General features: G+C 39.8%; 1 protein-coding gene across 4 annotated transcripts in view; it reads left to right on the forward strand.

Annotated features, from left to right (window-relative positions):
- CHRNA7 (cholinergic receptor nicotinic alpha 7 subunit) overlaps window positions 1-7565 on the forward strand; it is a 68133-nt gene extending 60568 nt beyond the window's left edge. For all 4 annotated transcript variants that reach the window (XM_077762409.1, XM_077762412.1, XM_077762410.1 and 1 more), the window contains one exon: window positions 3974-7565. In XM_077762409.1, the coding sequence (XP_077618535.1) occupies window positions 3974-4492 (519 nt within the window). In that variant the 3' untranslated portion in view covers window positions 4493-7565. The remainder of the gene's footprint in view (window positions 1-3973) is intronic.
- Window positions 7566-15191: the final 7626 nt, after the last annotated feature.

Here is a 15191-nt window from a genome sequence, read left to right on the forward strand (position 1 = left end):
TATAGGATAAAAGCAAAAGGATGAAAAATAAATGATAAAATATAGCAGTCTGTTGTGTCAGCCCAGAGCATGACACACCTCCCCAGCACTTGCTTGGCACTGGGATGTGGGCTGATGCTTACCCAGTCATGTGCTGTGCTCCTTTGGAGTTCAGATTCTGAAACTCACCTTACACTCAGGGAACCTTGATTGGGGCCACATGGGGCCTGGGCTTTCCTCACCTCAGCACAGTGTGACAACACCCAAGGGAGGGGAGGGATTCCCCCCACCCAAGATGCTTACTTGGGCTCTGCAAACCTTCTAGTCTTTTTGTCCAGAGAGTATTGCCTAGGGACAGCAGGAGCTAACAGAGCCTCTGATGTAAAAACAAGATTGTTTTCTTTGGAGACCTGTAACCTTGCATCCAAGCTCAGAAAGGAGTCTGGGACTCACCAGCTTGCTAAACACAGCTGCAAGAAGTAAGACACATTTTGTGAACCTCCAGCAACAGGGAGTTTTCAGACCTTCTAAAAATATTCATGGTACACTAATTTACAGTTACCCAAAAATGAACTTAAGAAAAACTACTTTAAAAAATGGCTTTACCAAGTTACTGTGTCCTCTTAGATTCTTTTCCGTAGCAAATTCTTACACTTAACAAAGACTTTCTCCCATAGCTCATCGCATCAGCAGTGGAGTGAGCTCCCAAAAACAGTGTTATCTCCCACTCATGTCACACCACTGCAGTCATGGTTTGTTTTCCCATTAAAACCTGGGACACATCTGTCCACATTCACCTACATTCTCTTCTGACTTTTATAACCTTGATACACCTGTCTACCCACCCTTCCATTTGAAATAGGTAATGCATTTACGTGTCTCCAAGTCGAAATAAAAGTAAAATCATACGGAAGGATATTGGCTCTCTTCCCTGTCCCTCACTCTGCCTCCACCACCAGTACTGATGGCCATTTTAATTAATTCCTCCATTATCCTTCAAGTGTTTAATTTTGCAAATGTAAAACTAAAAAGACATATTATTATTTCTTATGTTTAAGACATGAAGGAAACCATTTTTAGTGACCTGGTAGTACTTTAGTATCCAGAAAAATATCTTTAAAAATTTTTTAATGTTTGTTTGTTTTTTGAGAGACAGAGAGAGAGTATAAGCAGGGGAGGAGCAGAGAGAAAAGGAGACACAGAATCTGAAGCAGGCTCCAGGTTCTGAGCTAGCTGTCAGCACAGAGCCTGACACGGAGCTCAAACTCACAAACTGTAAGATCATGACCTGAGCCAAAGTCAGATGCCTAACCAACTGAACCACCAATCTAAATTAAGACCATATGCTAATTATTCATCTCTCAGCATAAGTGTGTCCAAACCAATGGCTGCAAATGAAATATGAAGTTTATACGTCTTGCTTTCGATTTATATAGGCTACTGCATTTTTCTTTCTGTGTATATTTGGAACATAAACAGCCTCCAAGGAACTTTTATTATGATGTGTTGCTATGAAGAAGATACTGCCAGTGCAGTGGCATTATGTGACATTTGCACAGCCAGATACAAAACCATAACCTACTAGAAGAGGTCATGAGCACAGTTTGATAAGTGCCAAGAGGATAATTTCATCTTTTGAGATGCTTTAGCCTTGAAAGCTAATGATTCAGGCCATGGAATTCAAGTAGACTTGGCAGTGTGTATCATATTAGTTTGAGATGTGCCCCAAGGTATGCACAGACAACTCTCCACCACCTCCACCACACACACACACACACCTGGCCTTAGTTCTCCATGTGCACAGTTCCGTCTGAGTTTGGACACATTCATTGCCCACTGCACTCCCTTGAGCTCTGGTTCAGTCTTCCCCGTGCCTTCAAAGTGGGGGTGAAGGGTGGACTGAAGGTACAGGTGTTTTGAGGAAGACATTGTAGACCCTTTTATGGATGAGGCTGTGGAAGGCTAAACACATAAGTAACTTGCTTACTATGTGACCTTGAGCTAATTTATTAGCGTCTTTGAAGCTTCCATTTCTTTATCTGTAAAATGGGGGTATTATACTCCATTCACAGAACCCCTGAGAGGCCCAAGTGAAATGGCATGTCTTAGGAGCCTCCTATGGAGGGACACATGTCAGGCCATGTGTTCCTTGCCTCTTAATCATCACAGAAAATCCTCCAGTGTCTGTAAATAGGCCTTTCCAGGCTCTGGAGGTTTGTCCATAGAGTGTGGACAGGATATATAGAGTGTCATCTGCTATGAACACAAGGTTATCTTTACAGCTGCAGTGAACCTGCTCTTACGCCTTCTTGTTCTTTCATTGCCTGTCTCCAGACCAGTCTATTGCAGTTATCTCTGATAAGATGTTATAAAAACGATTACCAAGAAAGTGCCGCAGGCATGAACTTGACAACTTACTGCCTAAACTTACAGATGGAAAACATACCTGCTATGTTGCTGATGGAGTTCGCCCACAATCATAAACCAAAATTAAAATCAATATCAGGATAATTTCAGGGAGAGAGGCCATTTTTCACACTTGTCTAGGAATTTATTTTTTAACCTGGATTGAGGCTTCACATGGGTCCCTTATTTTCATTAAAGGGAAAAAACAAGAAAGATCAGTGATTTCTCTCCAGCATCTTATATGCATGTGGGCAATATATAAATTACTTTAAACCAGAGATCAGCAAACTATGGTGTCAAAACTGGCCCACCAACTGTTTTTTGCAAATAAAATGTTATTAGAAAAAAACAAGTTTGTTTCTTACATGCTTTCTATGTACTTTTTTTTTGCACTTTAATAGCAGAGCCTAGTAATTGTGATGGAGACCTTATGGACTTAATTGTGTGGCCCTTTAAAGATAAAGTCTGCCAATCCCTGCTTTAGACTTTTCCAAGTACTTTTCTTTTTTTTTTTTTAATGTTTTATTTATTTCTAGGAGAGAGAGAGAGACAGCGTGAGCAGGGGAGGGTCAGAGAGAGAGGGAGTCACAGACTGAAGCAGGCTCCAGGCTCTGAGCTGGCAGTCAGCACAGAGCCCGACGCGGGGCTCGAACCCATGAACCGCGAGATCATGACCTAAGCAAAAGTCGGACGCTTAACCGACTAAGCCACCCAGGCGCCCCTCCAAGTACTTTTCCACATATCATGTTACTCAGTCTTCACTGTGTCCTCATGAATTAGGTTAGAGGTTCCTAAACTTCCCTGGTTCACAGCATCTTTAGTGTCTCAGGGATTTTTTTTCACAACCCCCAGGGGGGGAAAAAAAGAAAAGAAAAAAAAATGCCCTAATGGTTCTCTCTGTTACATCCTTCAAAACAACTTAATAAGGACAACTTTATGTCCTGACCACTTAGCACCTGTTGGCATAGCACAACCTCTCAAATCTTACGGGCACACTACCCTCATTTACTGTCCCATGTTGACTTTCTTGGCACTTGCTTTTCATCAGGACAACAAAAACCTGCTTTTCCATGATATGTCATCATTGCAAGAGATCTGATATACCAGTCTGAACTGGTTCAAGTTAGGCATTCATGCAGAATCTGATAGGTGTCACAGGGTTGCCTTGAAAAAAATTTTAAAAGCTCCAGGGGCCTGCCATGGGACACTAGGGTGCCTCACAGGCAGGTAGGTATGATGGCTGCGAGTTACAGTTGAGGAACGATTGGAGAGGGAAAATGACTGGTCTTGTTCGCACAACTCAGGCAGGGCTCTCCTAAAATAATCCTCACCTCTCACCTGCTTGTCTGTCCTGAGATTGCTGTAAGAACGCCACTCCATCCCAGGCGGACTTTCTGCATTGGTTTATTCTAGGCTAACATTCGACTCAACCATTGTAAGGCATGGAATGGCTTCACTACCTGCCTGTGGTAACTCACCCGGGAAGGAGCGGGGCCTGTCACTCCTGGGGTCCACCAAGTAGGGCTGGGGTGTCAGGATCAGCTGAGGCCCACTGCCCACCCTGCTAACTGCTCGATTGTCTCCCCAGACCAGAGTCATCCTTCTGAACTGGTGCGCATGGTTCCTCCGCATGAAGAGGCCTGGGGAGGACAAGGTGCGGCCGGCCTGCCAGCACAAGCCGCGCCGCTGCAGCCTGGCCAGCGTGGAGATGAGCGCGGTGACCGGGCCGCCGACCACCAACGGCAACCTGCTCTACATCGGCTTCCGCGGCCTGGACGGTGTGCACTGTGCCCCCACCCCCGACTCGGGCGTCGTGTGCGGCCGCATGGCCTGCTCCCCCACGCACGATGAGCAGCTTCTGCATGGTGGCCAACCCCCTGAGGGGGACCCAGACCTGGCCAAGATCTTGGAGGAGGTCCGCTACATCGCCAACCGTTTCCGCTGCCAGGACGAGAGTGAGGCCATCTGCAGTGAGTGGAAGTTCGCTGCCTGCGTGGTGGACCGCCTGTGTCTCATGGCCTTCTCAGTCTTCACCATCATCTGCACCATCGGCATCCTGATGTCCGCCCCAAACTTCGTGGAGGCTGTGTCCAAAGACTTTGCTTAACCTGGTTCTGGTCTCCAGCATGTAGGAAATGCACAAACAGGCGATGCCATTAGCTTGGGGAGAATTTGGGGTGCTAATCCTACAGTCACACTAAACGTGAGGACACTGATGTACCCGTAGCTGTCAGTCATGTCGTTACAGTCTCCTTGTACCGTTCAGTAACAGGATCTCAGCACGTTTTTGTTTCATCCTCTCAGAGGCTCCTTGATATCGTTGGAACATCCTTAGGGTCCCCAGGACCACTGAGAGGTCATCTTGTCCATTCCCCAGTGCCTGGTGAGCCCTTCAGAGAGGTCAAAGTGGCTCAGGACTGCCAGGGGAAGCCTGTATAGCTGGTTTTGCATGCCTGCATGTCACTTGCCAAGAAAGCCTACATGAAAAGTCAACATATACTTTTGCCTGTTAACAAACCTAGATTGAAAATAATAATAATAAGCTACACTCACTAGATCCATTCAAACAATTGGTCAAAGGAAACAAAACTAAAACTAAAAACCTAACTGCTGGTGTTTTCTGCAATTCAGATTTTATTTTCTCTACCAAAGACAGTTGGTAGACAGAAACAGTTTTATACAGTTCTTACATTTTAAAAGAAAGAGAGAGAGATGCATAGTTGGTCTTATAAATTATGCTTTTATCAGCCTGAGTCCTACCAGTCTACCCTGTGGAGGGAATTAGGACAGACACATATGTGTGTTGATTCCAAATTAGGACTAGACCCAGGCAAGTCAGGGAGATTGTATAGCTCCTGGGTGCCTCACATTTTCTGGGCTGCCCCCAGATACTGGGGAGTTGAGTCTACTCTATTCTGAAACACCCAAAGGACAAATAGAGTTCTAATAGGATTACTAGCCCAGTGTAATAGCTAAAGTTAAATTAAACCAGCTATGTTTTTTTTTTAAATAATGTATTAGATATTCCACATGTACTAGAGTTGATTAGTATTAGAAACTTGTGGGTCCATACAGATGCACAACATAAAGTGAAAATATGCTAAGCTTTTCTTTATGTGTCAAGACCAGGGGCAGGGTCTGGGACATCTTCTGGTTCCCTGTAAGGCATAAACCGGGAAGGCGATGATGTGGCCAGTGGCTTTCCTGGATGAAAGGCTAATGGAAGTCAGCAGAAGGGGCCAGCAGACTAAAAATGGCTGTACAACCAGTAACTCTAGTCTCTGGCTTTTAGGGACCTGCTTCCCCACAGCTCATCTACCCCAATGTTAGCCCAGAAAGGTGGCTTGAACAGGTGAATTCACTGGAGATAAGTGTTTTGAAAGCCAGGAAAACTTTAATTTTAAACCTATGTGGTGACACGGTTCTCCACTTACATTATGCAGGTCATAATAGTCACTTTGCCTCTTCCCATTCTCCTTATTTTTTTAATGACAGCAGAGGGAGACACAACAGAATCTCTCCTTTTCTATTGTTTGATTTAGTAACTGCTCAGAGCTCAAAACTGCAGAAGGCTTTGAGCTCCTGGGGATCTTTAATTTTCTTCTAACCCCTGAGATGGGTATATGTTATTATGAGAGAAGATTAGATTTTCAGAGCAAAAGAAATTGCATACCTTTCTTCAGCCATTGATTTCACTCATTCCTGGGTAATGTGCATGGATTGGTTTGCACTGAGGAATATGGAGGCTTGTGCATGCTCTGTGTGTGGGCACATGAGCACTGAGTGCAGCTGCAGAGAGGACACCTTGTTTACAAGGAGGTTGATAAATAAGGACATCCCAGCATCACGCCATTGGGAGCATGGCTGTTCTCAGAGTTCACCCATTCTACATGGGATAGATGAACAATGCACAAACTTTTCTTTTTGTGTTTATTTTTTCAATTTTAGAAATAAGTAGAGGTGTTTTGATACCTAAAGGGAATGCTTTATTTGTTATTGCTATCTGAAAATTAATGCCTACAACAGTTTTGCTTGGAAAAAAACTTTTGGTTTTGTATTTTATACAGAAAAACATAAAACAGCAAACAAAAGTAGTTTATATGTTGACCACCCAAATAATACTCTGCCATTTTAAAAGTAATAATAAGGAAAAATGCACATGTAGTAAAAAGAAAAAGAAAAGAGAAAAAGCATGAATAGCTACAGGGACCACCAATGAATGAGCTTCTGACGACTAGGAGGTATTTCCAGAAAGGAAGAAAAAGAAAGGGAAGGAGGCCAAGAGAAGGAGAAAAGGTGTGTGGAAAGAGACTCCTTTTTTTTTTTTTTTTTTTTTTACCATTCATGCTATGCACACAGCACTCTGCACTTTGCTTTCTGCACTTAGTGTTTTATCTTTCCATAACAACATATAAAGATCTACCTCATTCTTCTTAATAGCTGCTTAGCATACCATTGTCTTGGTGGATATAATTTCTTTCGTTAGTCTATTAGTGAACATATAGAGTATTTCCAGTTTTTATTTTTATACAAAAATCTGTAATTAACATCCTTGATTTATATCTTAGCATACTTTTGTGACTATACCTTGGTGTAAATTCTAAATTGGAAATGGAATTGCTGGATTTAAGGATATGTGCATTTAACATTTTAGTAGGTATTGCCAGATTACCCTCCAAATACCGATCAATGGATACACCTACCAAGAGTGTAATGAAAAGACCAATTTCTCAGTTTTCTCAACACTGAGTATCATCAAACAATATTTTTTTCTAATCTAGTGACAAATTATATTACGATGTTATTCTGACTTGGTTCATTTTATTATGAATGGAGTACCTTTTCAGATACGTTTTTGGAAATTTCAATTTTGTAAATTTATGTCCTTTATACAATTTTCAGTTGGGTTATTTGGCTTTTTCTTAATTTGCCTGTGTACCTTGGAACTTTTTTGTCTTATGTCTTGAGACTATTTTTATTTGTTTAGAAAACATTTTTATTTGTTTATTATTTGTGTTTTGATGTTATTATTGATTTATTTCTTAGCATATATAAAGTTTTAAGTTTTATGTTGTCAATTTATCCATATTGCCTCAGTAGATCCTGGGATTTGTTTCCAGTTTTAAAAGTCCTTCCCCATTCTGAGATTATAAATAAATTTACTCATATTTTCTTCTAAATTCTTATGGTTTCATTTGTTTACCTTTACATAGTCTTACTCCCTGGAATTCATTTATTACAGAAAATGAAGGTAAAAATAAATGCATTTGTTTTCTCTCCAAATGGTTAGTCAGTTGTGCCAACAAAATATATAATGGTGTATCTCTGTAATACAGTTAGTCTTTTCCCCATTTTAATAAAAATGCCACCTCATTTGTAAACTAAGTTCTTCCAAGTGTTTTGGGCTATTTCTACTTATCATTTGTCTCTCTAAGAATGCTTTTCAAATCTGAAGTTTCATTCATATTAATATCAAATATTCATATTAAAATTAATATTTTCAAGACAACTATCCCCTCTACCCTTCGTCACTCTCCCTTCCTCTCTCCCTCTCTATCTCCCTCCCTCTGTCTTCTCCAACCCTTTCCCTCTGACCAACATACACACATTTTTTTTAAATTAAGGTCACAATGGTTTTATAGATTTAGTCCTCCTATTCAAGACTGCTGGAGAAGGGGAAAAATAGTTGGCGAGAGGGAGGGAGGCAAACCATGAGAGACTCCTGAATGCTGAGAACAAACTGAGGGCTAATGGGGGTGGGGAGGAGGGGAAGGGAGGTGATGGGCAAGGAGGAGGGCACATGTTGGGATGAGCACTGGGTGTTACGTGGAAACCAACTTAACAATAAACTATTTAAAAATAAATAAAGTAATCCTCAACATTAAAAAAAAAAAGATTGCTACAATCTAGGCTTGTATTCAATCTAATTTTATGCCACTTGGTAAATTTTTATGGTTTTGTTCAGATAGGGCTATGAATGTCTTGTTTATTTCTGGATATTTTATCATTTAGGTACCATTTTCAATGGAATGATTTCTTCCATTTTATTTGCTAACTGGATATATAGGAATGTAGTTGATTTTATATATTAATGTCATAATCAACCACTTTAATTGTAATTTTTACTGTTTCCAAGATTCTCTTTTGCCTTCTCTTTTCCAATAATTTCCCTTATTTCTTTCTCTTAGGCAACTGCATTTGAGAACAATGTCAAATAATAATGATTCAGATGGCATACTTATCTTGTTCCTGATGTTAATGGGATGGTTCAGTGTCTCACCATTCAATTTGTATGAAGACATGTATTTTCCTTGTCATAATAAAAAATAGTATCCATGTATTCTCAAACTATTAAGGCTTTCTGGGGAAGTTAGATTTTTGTCACAGCCTCTCAGTATCTATGGAGATGATCAGAAGATTTTCTTCTTTGCTCTAGTAGTTGTATTATATTAATAGATTTATTAAGACCAAACCACTATTATATTCCTGAGATGATCCTCACCTGTTATTTTTCCTACTAATATTGATAATTGAGATTAATAATTCTGCTGCTTGCTTGCTGTGCTAAACAAAAATCTCTACATGCTACAACCAGTTACTTGGTTTTAGAATCATCTTCTTCATAAGTGAAAAAGAATGCACCTGGGGGCTGCCTGAGCCCCCATTCGTATGTTTCTGAATTCCTCACATTGGGCCAGTTAGGTCCTCAAGCACTTCTGGAGTCACATTTAGTTACACATTGTTTTAAGAAAACTAGTTACAATCTATTTTTTTTTTTACAAATAGTTTACTGTCAAATTAGTTTCCACATAACACTCAGTGCTCATCCCCACAAGTGTCCTCCTCCATGCCCATCCCCCCTCCCCCCCACATCCATCAGTCCTCAGTTTTTGTCAGCATTCAAGAGTCTCTCATGGTTTGCCTCTCTCCCTTTCCCCCACCATTTCCGCCCTTCTTCTCCCCCTTGTTCCTCCGTCAAGTTCCTCCTAATCCTCCTATACGTGCAAACATATGATATTTGTCCTTCTCTGCCTGACTTATTTCGCTCAGCATAACACCCTCAAGGTCCATCCATGTTGCTACACATGGCCAGATTTCATTGTTTCTCATTGCCATGTAGTATTCCATGGTATAGATAAACCACATCTTCTTGATCCATTCATCTGTTGATGGACACTTAGGCTCTTTCCATGTTTTAGCTATTGTGGAGAGTGCTGCTATGAACATTGGGGTACATGTGCTCCTATGCATCAGCATTTCTGTATCCCTTGGGTAAATTCCTAGCAGTGCTATTGCTGGGTCATAGGGGAGTTCTATTGTTAGTTTCCTGAGGAACCTCCACACTGTTTTCCAGAGGGGCTGTACCAGTTTACATTCCCACCAACAGTGTAGGAGGGTGCCCGTTTCTCCACATCCTCGCCAGCATCTAGAGTTCTCTGATTTGCTCATTTTAGCCACTCTGACTGGCATGAGGTGGTATCTCAGTGTGGTTTTGATTTGTATTTCCCTGATGAGGAGGGATGCTGAGCATCGTTTCATGTGTCTGTTGGCCATCTGGATGTCATATTTGGAGAAGTGTCTGTTCATATCTTCTGCCCATTTCTCTCACCACTGTTGTTTAACATAGTGCTGGAAGTCCTAGCATCAGCCATCAGACAACAAAAGGAAATCAAAGGCATCAGAATTGGCAAAGAGGAAGTCAAACTTTCACTCTTCGNTTTTTTTTCAACATATTTGCATAGATTTACAATACAGGCACTTAGAATTTTTTAATTTCCTCTGTATTGGTGGCTGTTCCTCAGTTTTTCATTTCTAACTGTGTATTTCTCCTTTCTTCTGTTTTTATTGATTTGGCTCACCAAGGATTTTGTTTTTGTATTTTCAAACACCCTTAGATTTATTCATCGGTTTGGGGAACTGGCTGAAGTCCCTATTGGCTTTGTGCTGACCTGACCCATCCTGGGACAGCTTGCACACTGTACAAGGGGAACCATGGTTTGAGAGGAGCTGCCATCCCCGCTGGCTCTCAGGCGCAGGATAGTAGCTTCACTTGGCAGTAGGAGTCAGAGGGTCAAACCAGGCCAGGCAGCACAGATATGTCAGACATGACTAGTCATTGTATTGATGTGATGGACACAGCTACTTGGAGAACAGACCAACCTAAAGCACAAATTAACCAGAAGCCATCTTGAGGCACATGCTTCTGGAAGTAACTCTTTCTACATAATTTAATATTCTCTCATTACTGCATTCTTTCTGCTCCAAACCCTCCTGCAATCTTTCCTACACTTGACCTCACTGCTCTTGGCTCCTTTTCTAATTACCACTTACTTCATTTGCATATGGGTTTTATTTTCTGATATCAGAGCTTATTATATTATGGGTAGGAGGTCCTGATGTCTCACACATGGGGGGGGAGGTACTCTCCACAGTTTCAGTCTTTTTGAACTCTTGTGGTCAAATATCATTGTGTCTTGAGCACACCCCAATTTAGGAATCACAGGATTGCAATCTTGTGCCACAATTCTTCCCAGTTCTCCAGACTTTTTGGTCTGACTCTCCAATGTCAAATTTAAAATTATACACACTCCTAATTTTTTTTTCCAAAAACCTTGTTATCAGTCCCACTTTTGTTGTGTTGGATTTTTATGAATTTACCATCTAACAAACACTGCCGATAAACAAATTCTACTGGTTTATACTTCTTAAATTTATGCTTTTATTTTTAAATTTTCAGTTCTTTTCCTCTACTCTTATTTTTTATATGTAAGATTTATTTTTAGAGCAGTTTTAAGTATATAAAACTTGGGGAAGCTTCAGAGAGTTACCATATACCCCCCACCTACAAGCATGCATAACCTCTTCCGTTATTAACATCCTCCACGAGTTTGGCACCTTTGTTATAATCAATGATGATACATTGTCACAACATAACCACCAGAAGTTCATAGTTTACTTTAAAGTTCACTCTTCACATTACACAATCTATGGGCTTGGACATATATATAATGACATGTATCCAACATTAAAGCAACACGCTGAATAATTTCACTGCCCTAAAAGCCTGTGCTCTATTTATTCCTTCATCCCCGCCCCCACAACCTCTGACAACCACTGATCTTTGTCTCCATAATTCTGTTTCTTTTTTTCTCCCCAAAAGCCATATAGTTGGATCATACTGTATATAGCCTTTTCAGATTGGCTTCTTAGTAGTAATAAATTTAGGGTTTCTCCATGTCATTTCATGGCTTGATAGCTCATTTCTTTCTATAGGTGAATAATAGTCCATTGTCTGGATGTATCACAGTTTATTAATCCATTTACTTACTAAAGGACATCTCGTTTACTTCCAAGTTATGGAAATGATAAGAAAAGATGCTATAAACATCCATGTGCAGATTTTGTTTGGAAATAACTTTTCAACCCTTTTGAGTATATTCCAAGGAGTGTGATTGCTGGATCATATGGTGAGAATATATTTAGTTTTGCATAGAATACATAGAAAGCATTTTGCATTCCCACCAGCAATGAAGGGGAGTTTCTGTTGTTTCCTTTTCTTTCCAGGATTTGGTGTTGTCAGTTTTCCAGAGTTTGACCATCTAATAGGAAAGTAGTGGTATCTCAGGGCACGTGCGTGGCTCAGTAGATCAAGCATCGGAGGTCTGTACTGACAGCTCAGAGCCTAGAGCCTACTTCAGATTCTGTGTCTCCCTCTCTCTCTGCCCCTCCCCTGTGCACACTCTGTCTCTCAAAAATAAACATTAAAAAAAAAAGTAGTGGTATCTCATTGTTGCTTTCATTTTCATTTCCCTGGTGACAAATGATGTGGAACATCTTTCCATATGGTTATTTGTCATATGTCTATCTTTGAGGAAGTATATGTTAAGAATTTTGGGCCTGTGCTGACAGCAGAGAGCCCAATGCAGGGCTCCAGCTCATCAACTCCAAGATCATGATCTGAGTAGAAGTTGGGCACTTAACCTACTGAGATACCCAGGCACCCTGGCCCATTTTTTAATTGGGTTATTTGTCCTTATTGTTGAGTTTTAAGAGTTCTTTGTATATATATATATACAGGATAACAGACCTTTATCAAATGTGTTTTTTTCCAAATATTTTCTCCCAGTCTGTAATTTGTCTTTCATTCTCTTAACATTGTTTTTCACGGAGCAGAAGTTTTGCACTTAAATGAAATCTAGGAGCTCCTGGGTGGCTCAGTAGGTTAAGTGACCCACTTCAGCTCAGGTCATGATCTCACAGTTGGTTCTTGAGTTTGGCCCCTTTGTCAGGCTCTGTGCTGAGAGCTCAGAACCTGGAGCTTGTTTCAGATTCTGTCTCCTTCTCTGTCTGACCCTCCTCAATCGTACTCTGTTTCCATCTCTCTCTCAAAAATAAACATTTAAAAAAATAAAAACAAATAAATAAATGAAATCTACTTTATCAATTATTTCTTTCAAGGATCATGCCTTTGCTATTGAATCCAAAAAGTAATTTCCATACTCAAGGTGATCTAAGTTTTCTCCTACATTATCTTCTAGGAGTTTTATAACACTGTGTTTTATGTTTAGACCTGTGGTTCATTTTGAGTTAAATTTTGAACAGTGTAAAGTCTGTATCTTTTTCCCTTTTTTTTGCATGTGCATATCCAGTTGTTCCAGTACCATTTATTGAAAATACCATTTACTCCATTGTATTGCATATGTACATTCAGTTGCTCCAGCATCAGTTATTTCAAAACAACAACAACAACAACACTATCCTTTTACCAGTGAATTATCTTTGTTCCTTTGTTAAAAATCAGTTGAGTATATTTATATGTGTCTATTACTGGGCTCTCTATTCTGTTTCACTCAGTTCCATCTGAGTTCTCTATTCTCTTCTGTTCTTTTGTTAATACCACACTGTCTTGATTGCTATAGCTTTATAGTGAGTCTTGAAGTTGATCCTCTTTTAGAAATATATATATATATGTATTTGTGATAAAATATACATAACATAAAATTTGGAATTTTAATAATTTTTAAATGTATGGTTCTATGGCATTAAGTATACTCACATTGTTGTATAACCATCTCCACCAGCCATCTCCAGAATTCTTTTCATCTTGCAAAACTGGAACTCTGCACCCAACTCTGTACTAACTTCCCATCCCCTTCTCCCTAGCAGTCACCATTCTACTGTCTGTCTCTACTAATGTGATTATTCTAGGTACCTTACACAGCTGCAATCATATAGTATTTGTCATTCTCTGACTGACTTATTTCACTTATCATAATGTCCTCAAGGTTCATCCAAGTTACAGCTTCTCTTCTATTTTTATTGCTTATTTTGTTGTTGTTCTAACTTATTCAGCTTTGATATCTTCTTTGAACTGATTTTTTTTATTATTTTATAAATGTTGACCTTTTTAAAGTTAAAATTTAATTTATAATTATAGCACATTGTTCCTCGAGCACCATGTATTCTGTACTATTTCTAATAATTATAATTTATTGAGGAATATTTTGAGTTTTTCTTAATATAATCAGTTTGTATAAATGGGTCCTTTCCAGAGTACAGCCTTGGAGTTCTACCCTTTGACACTGACCTGTCTGAGATGGGCAGGAATGACCACTCTCCTATTTGCAGTACTTCTCACTTAGTTTTTCTTACTGTTACCATCTGATATTGAACAATTTATGCATCATATTTAGATCCTATTCTAAATAGGACCTTGAATACACACTTGTCTGTTCTTAAAGTCAGGTCCCCAAGTTTCCTCTCCTGAGCTTATGCCTCACATATCTTCACTCATAATTTTTTTTTTAATTTTTAACGTTTATTCATTTTTGAGAGACAGAGCATGAGCGGAGGAGCAGCAGAGAGAGAGACAGAATCCAAAGCAGGCTCCAGGCTCTGAGCTGTCAGCACAGAGCCTGATGTGGGGCTCGAACCCACGAACCATGAGATCATGATCTGAGCTGAAGTCGGACGCTTAACCAACTGAGCCACCCAGGCGCCCCCCTCACTCATAATTTTATTTTTAAATGTTTTTGAGTCACTTTGTTGTAGGTCTATCTTGAATATTCATTTACATTTTAATAGAACTGATATATTTTGTTCTAATATTAGTTTTCCTCAAATGATGTCTGTAGTTAATATTTCTTTTGCATCCTATGTTTTGGGTTTTCTTGTCCCTCTTTTTGGCATATGGGTATTCCTTTTGTTAAAATGGAAAATGTATTCTTTCTATCTGCTTAACGTAACTACACATATACTTTTGCATAACATAACTAAACCTTTATTTCATGATTTATCCATCTGAACCTGTTTCCAGTGCTCTCATGTGTTCTGAAATAGTGGGTTTTAGATTCTCAATTTGTCTCCCAAGCTCTTCAATTTGCCTTTCATTTTATTCACTAATATCTTTTAGCTCTTGTTTTATTGAAATCGATTTCTCATTAACTTCTCATATCCAATGTTGGAGCATCATTCAGTTCTCTCTCCCTACAGAGTGGAATCTTCGCCTCTCCCACATGCTGTGACCACACTTTCCTTTCTATTCTCCAGGAGCATGTTTGCATGGATGCCTTGCCATTTATTTTCATCTTGCTTCTGCTTAGTTTGGGCAGCTCTGTGTAGACTTTCTATTTCCTCTAACTGAGAAGGTCTCTGATCCTTTTTCCCAAATCTCTAATTATTTTTCCATTCAAGCTTGATGTAAGGGCTCACTCCTCCCTCTTTTTCTGCTCTTCTGCCCTGAGGTTCTGAGAGGAAGGATGGAGGGTCTAGGGTTTATGTTTCCTTGTTGCTGCAGTCATTGGCCT

This window comes from Crocuta crocuta, unplaced genomic scaffold (assembly GCF_008692635.1).
Source record: "Crocuta crocuta isolate KB4526 unplaced genomic scaffold, BGI_CrCroc_1.0 scaffold93, whole genome shotgun sequence".
NCBI lineage: Eukaryota > Metazoa > Chordata > Mammalia > Carnivora > Hyaenidae > Crocuta > Crocuta crocuta.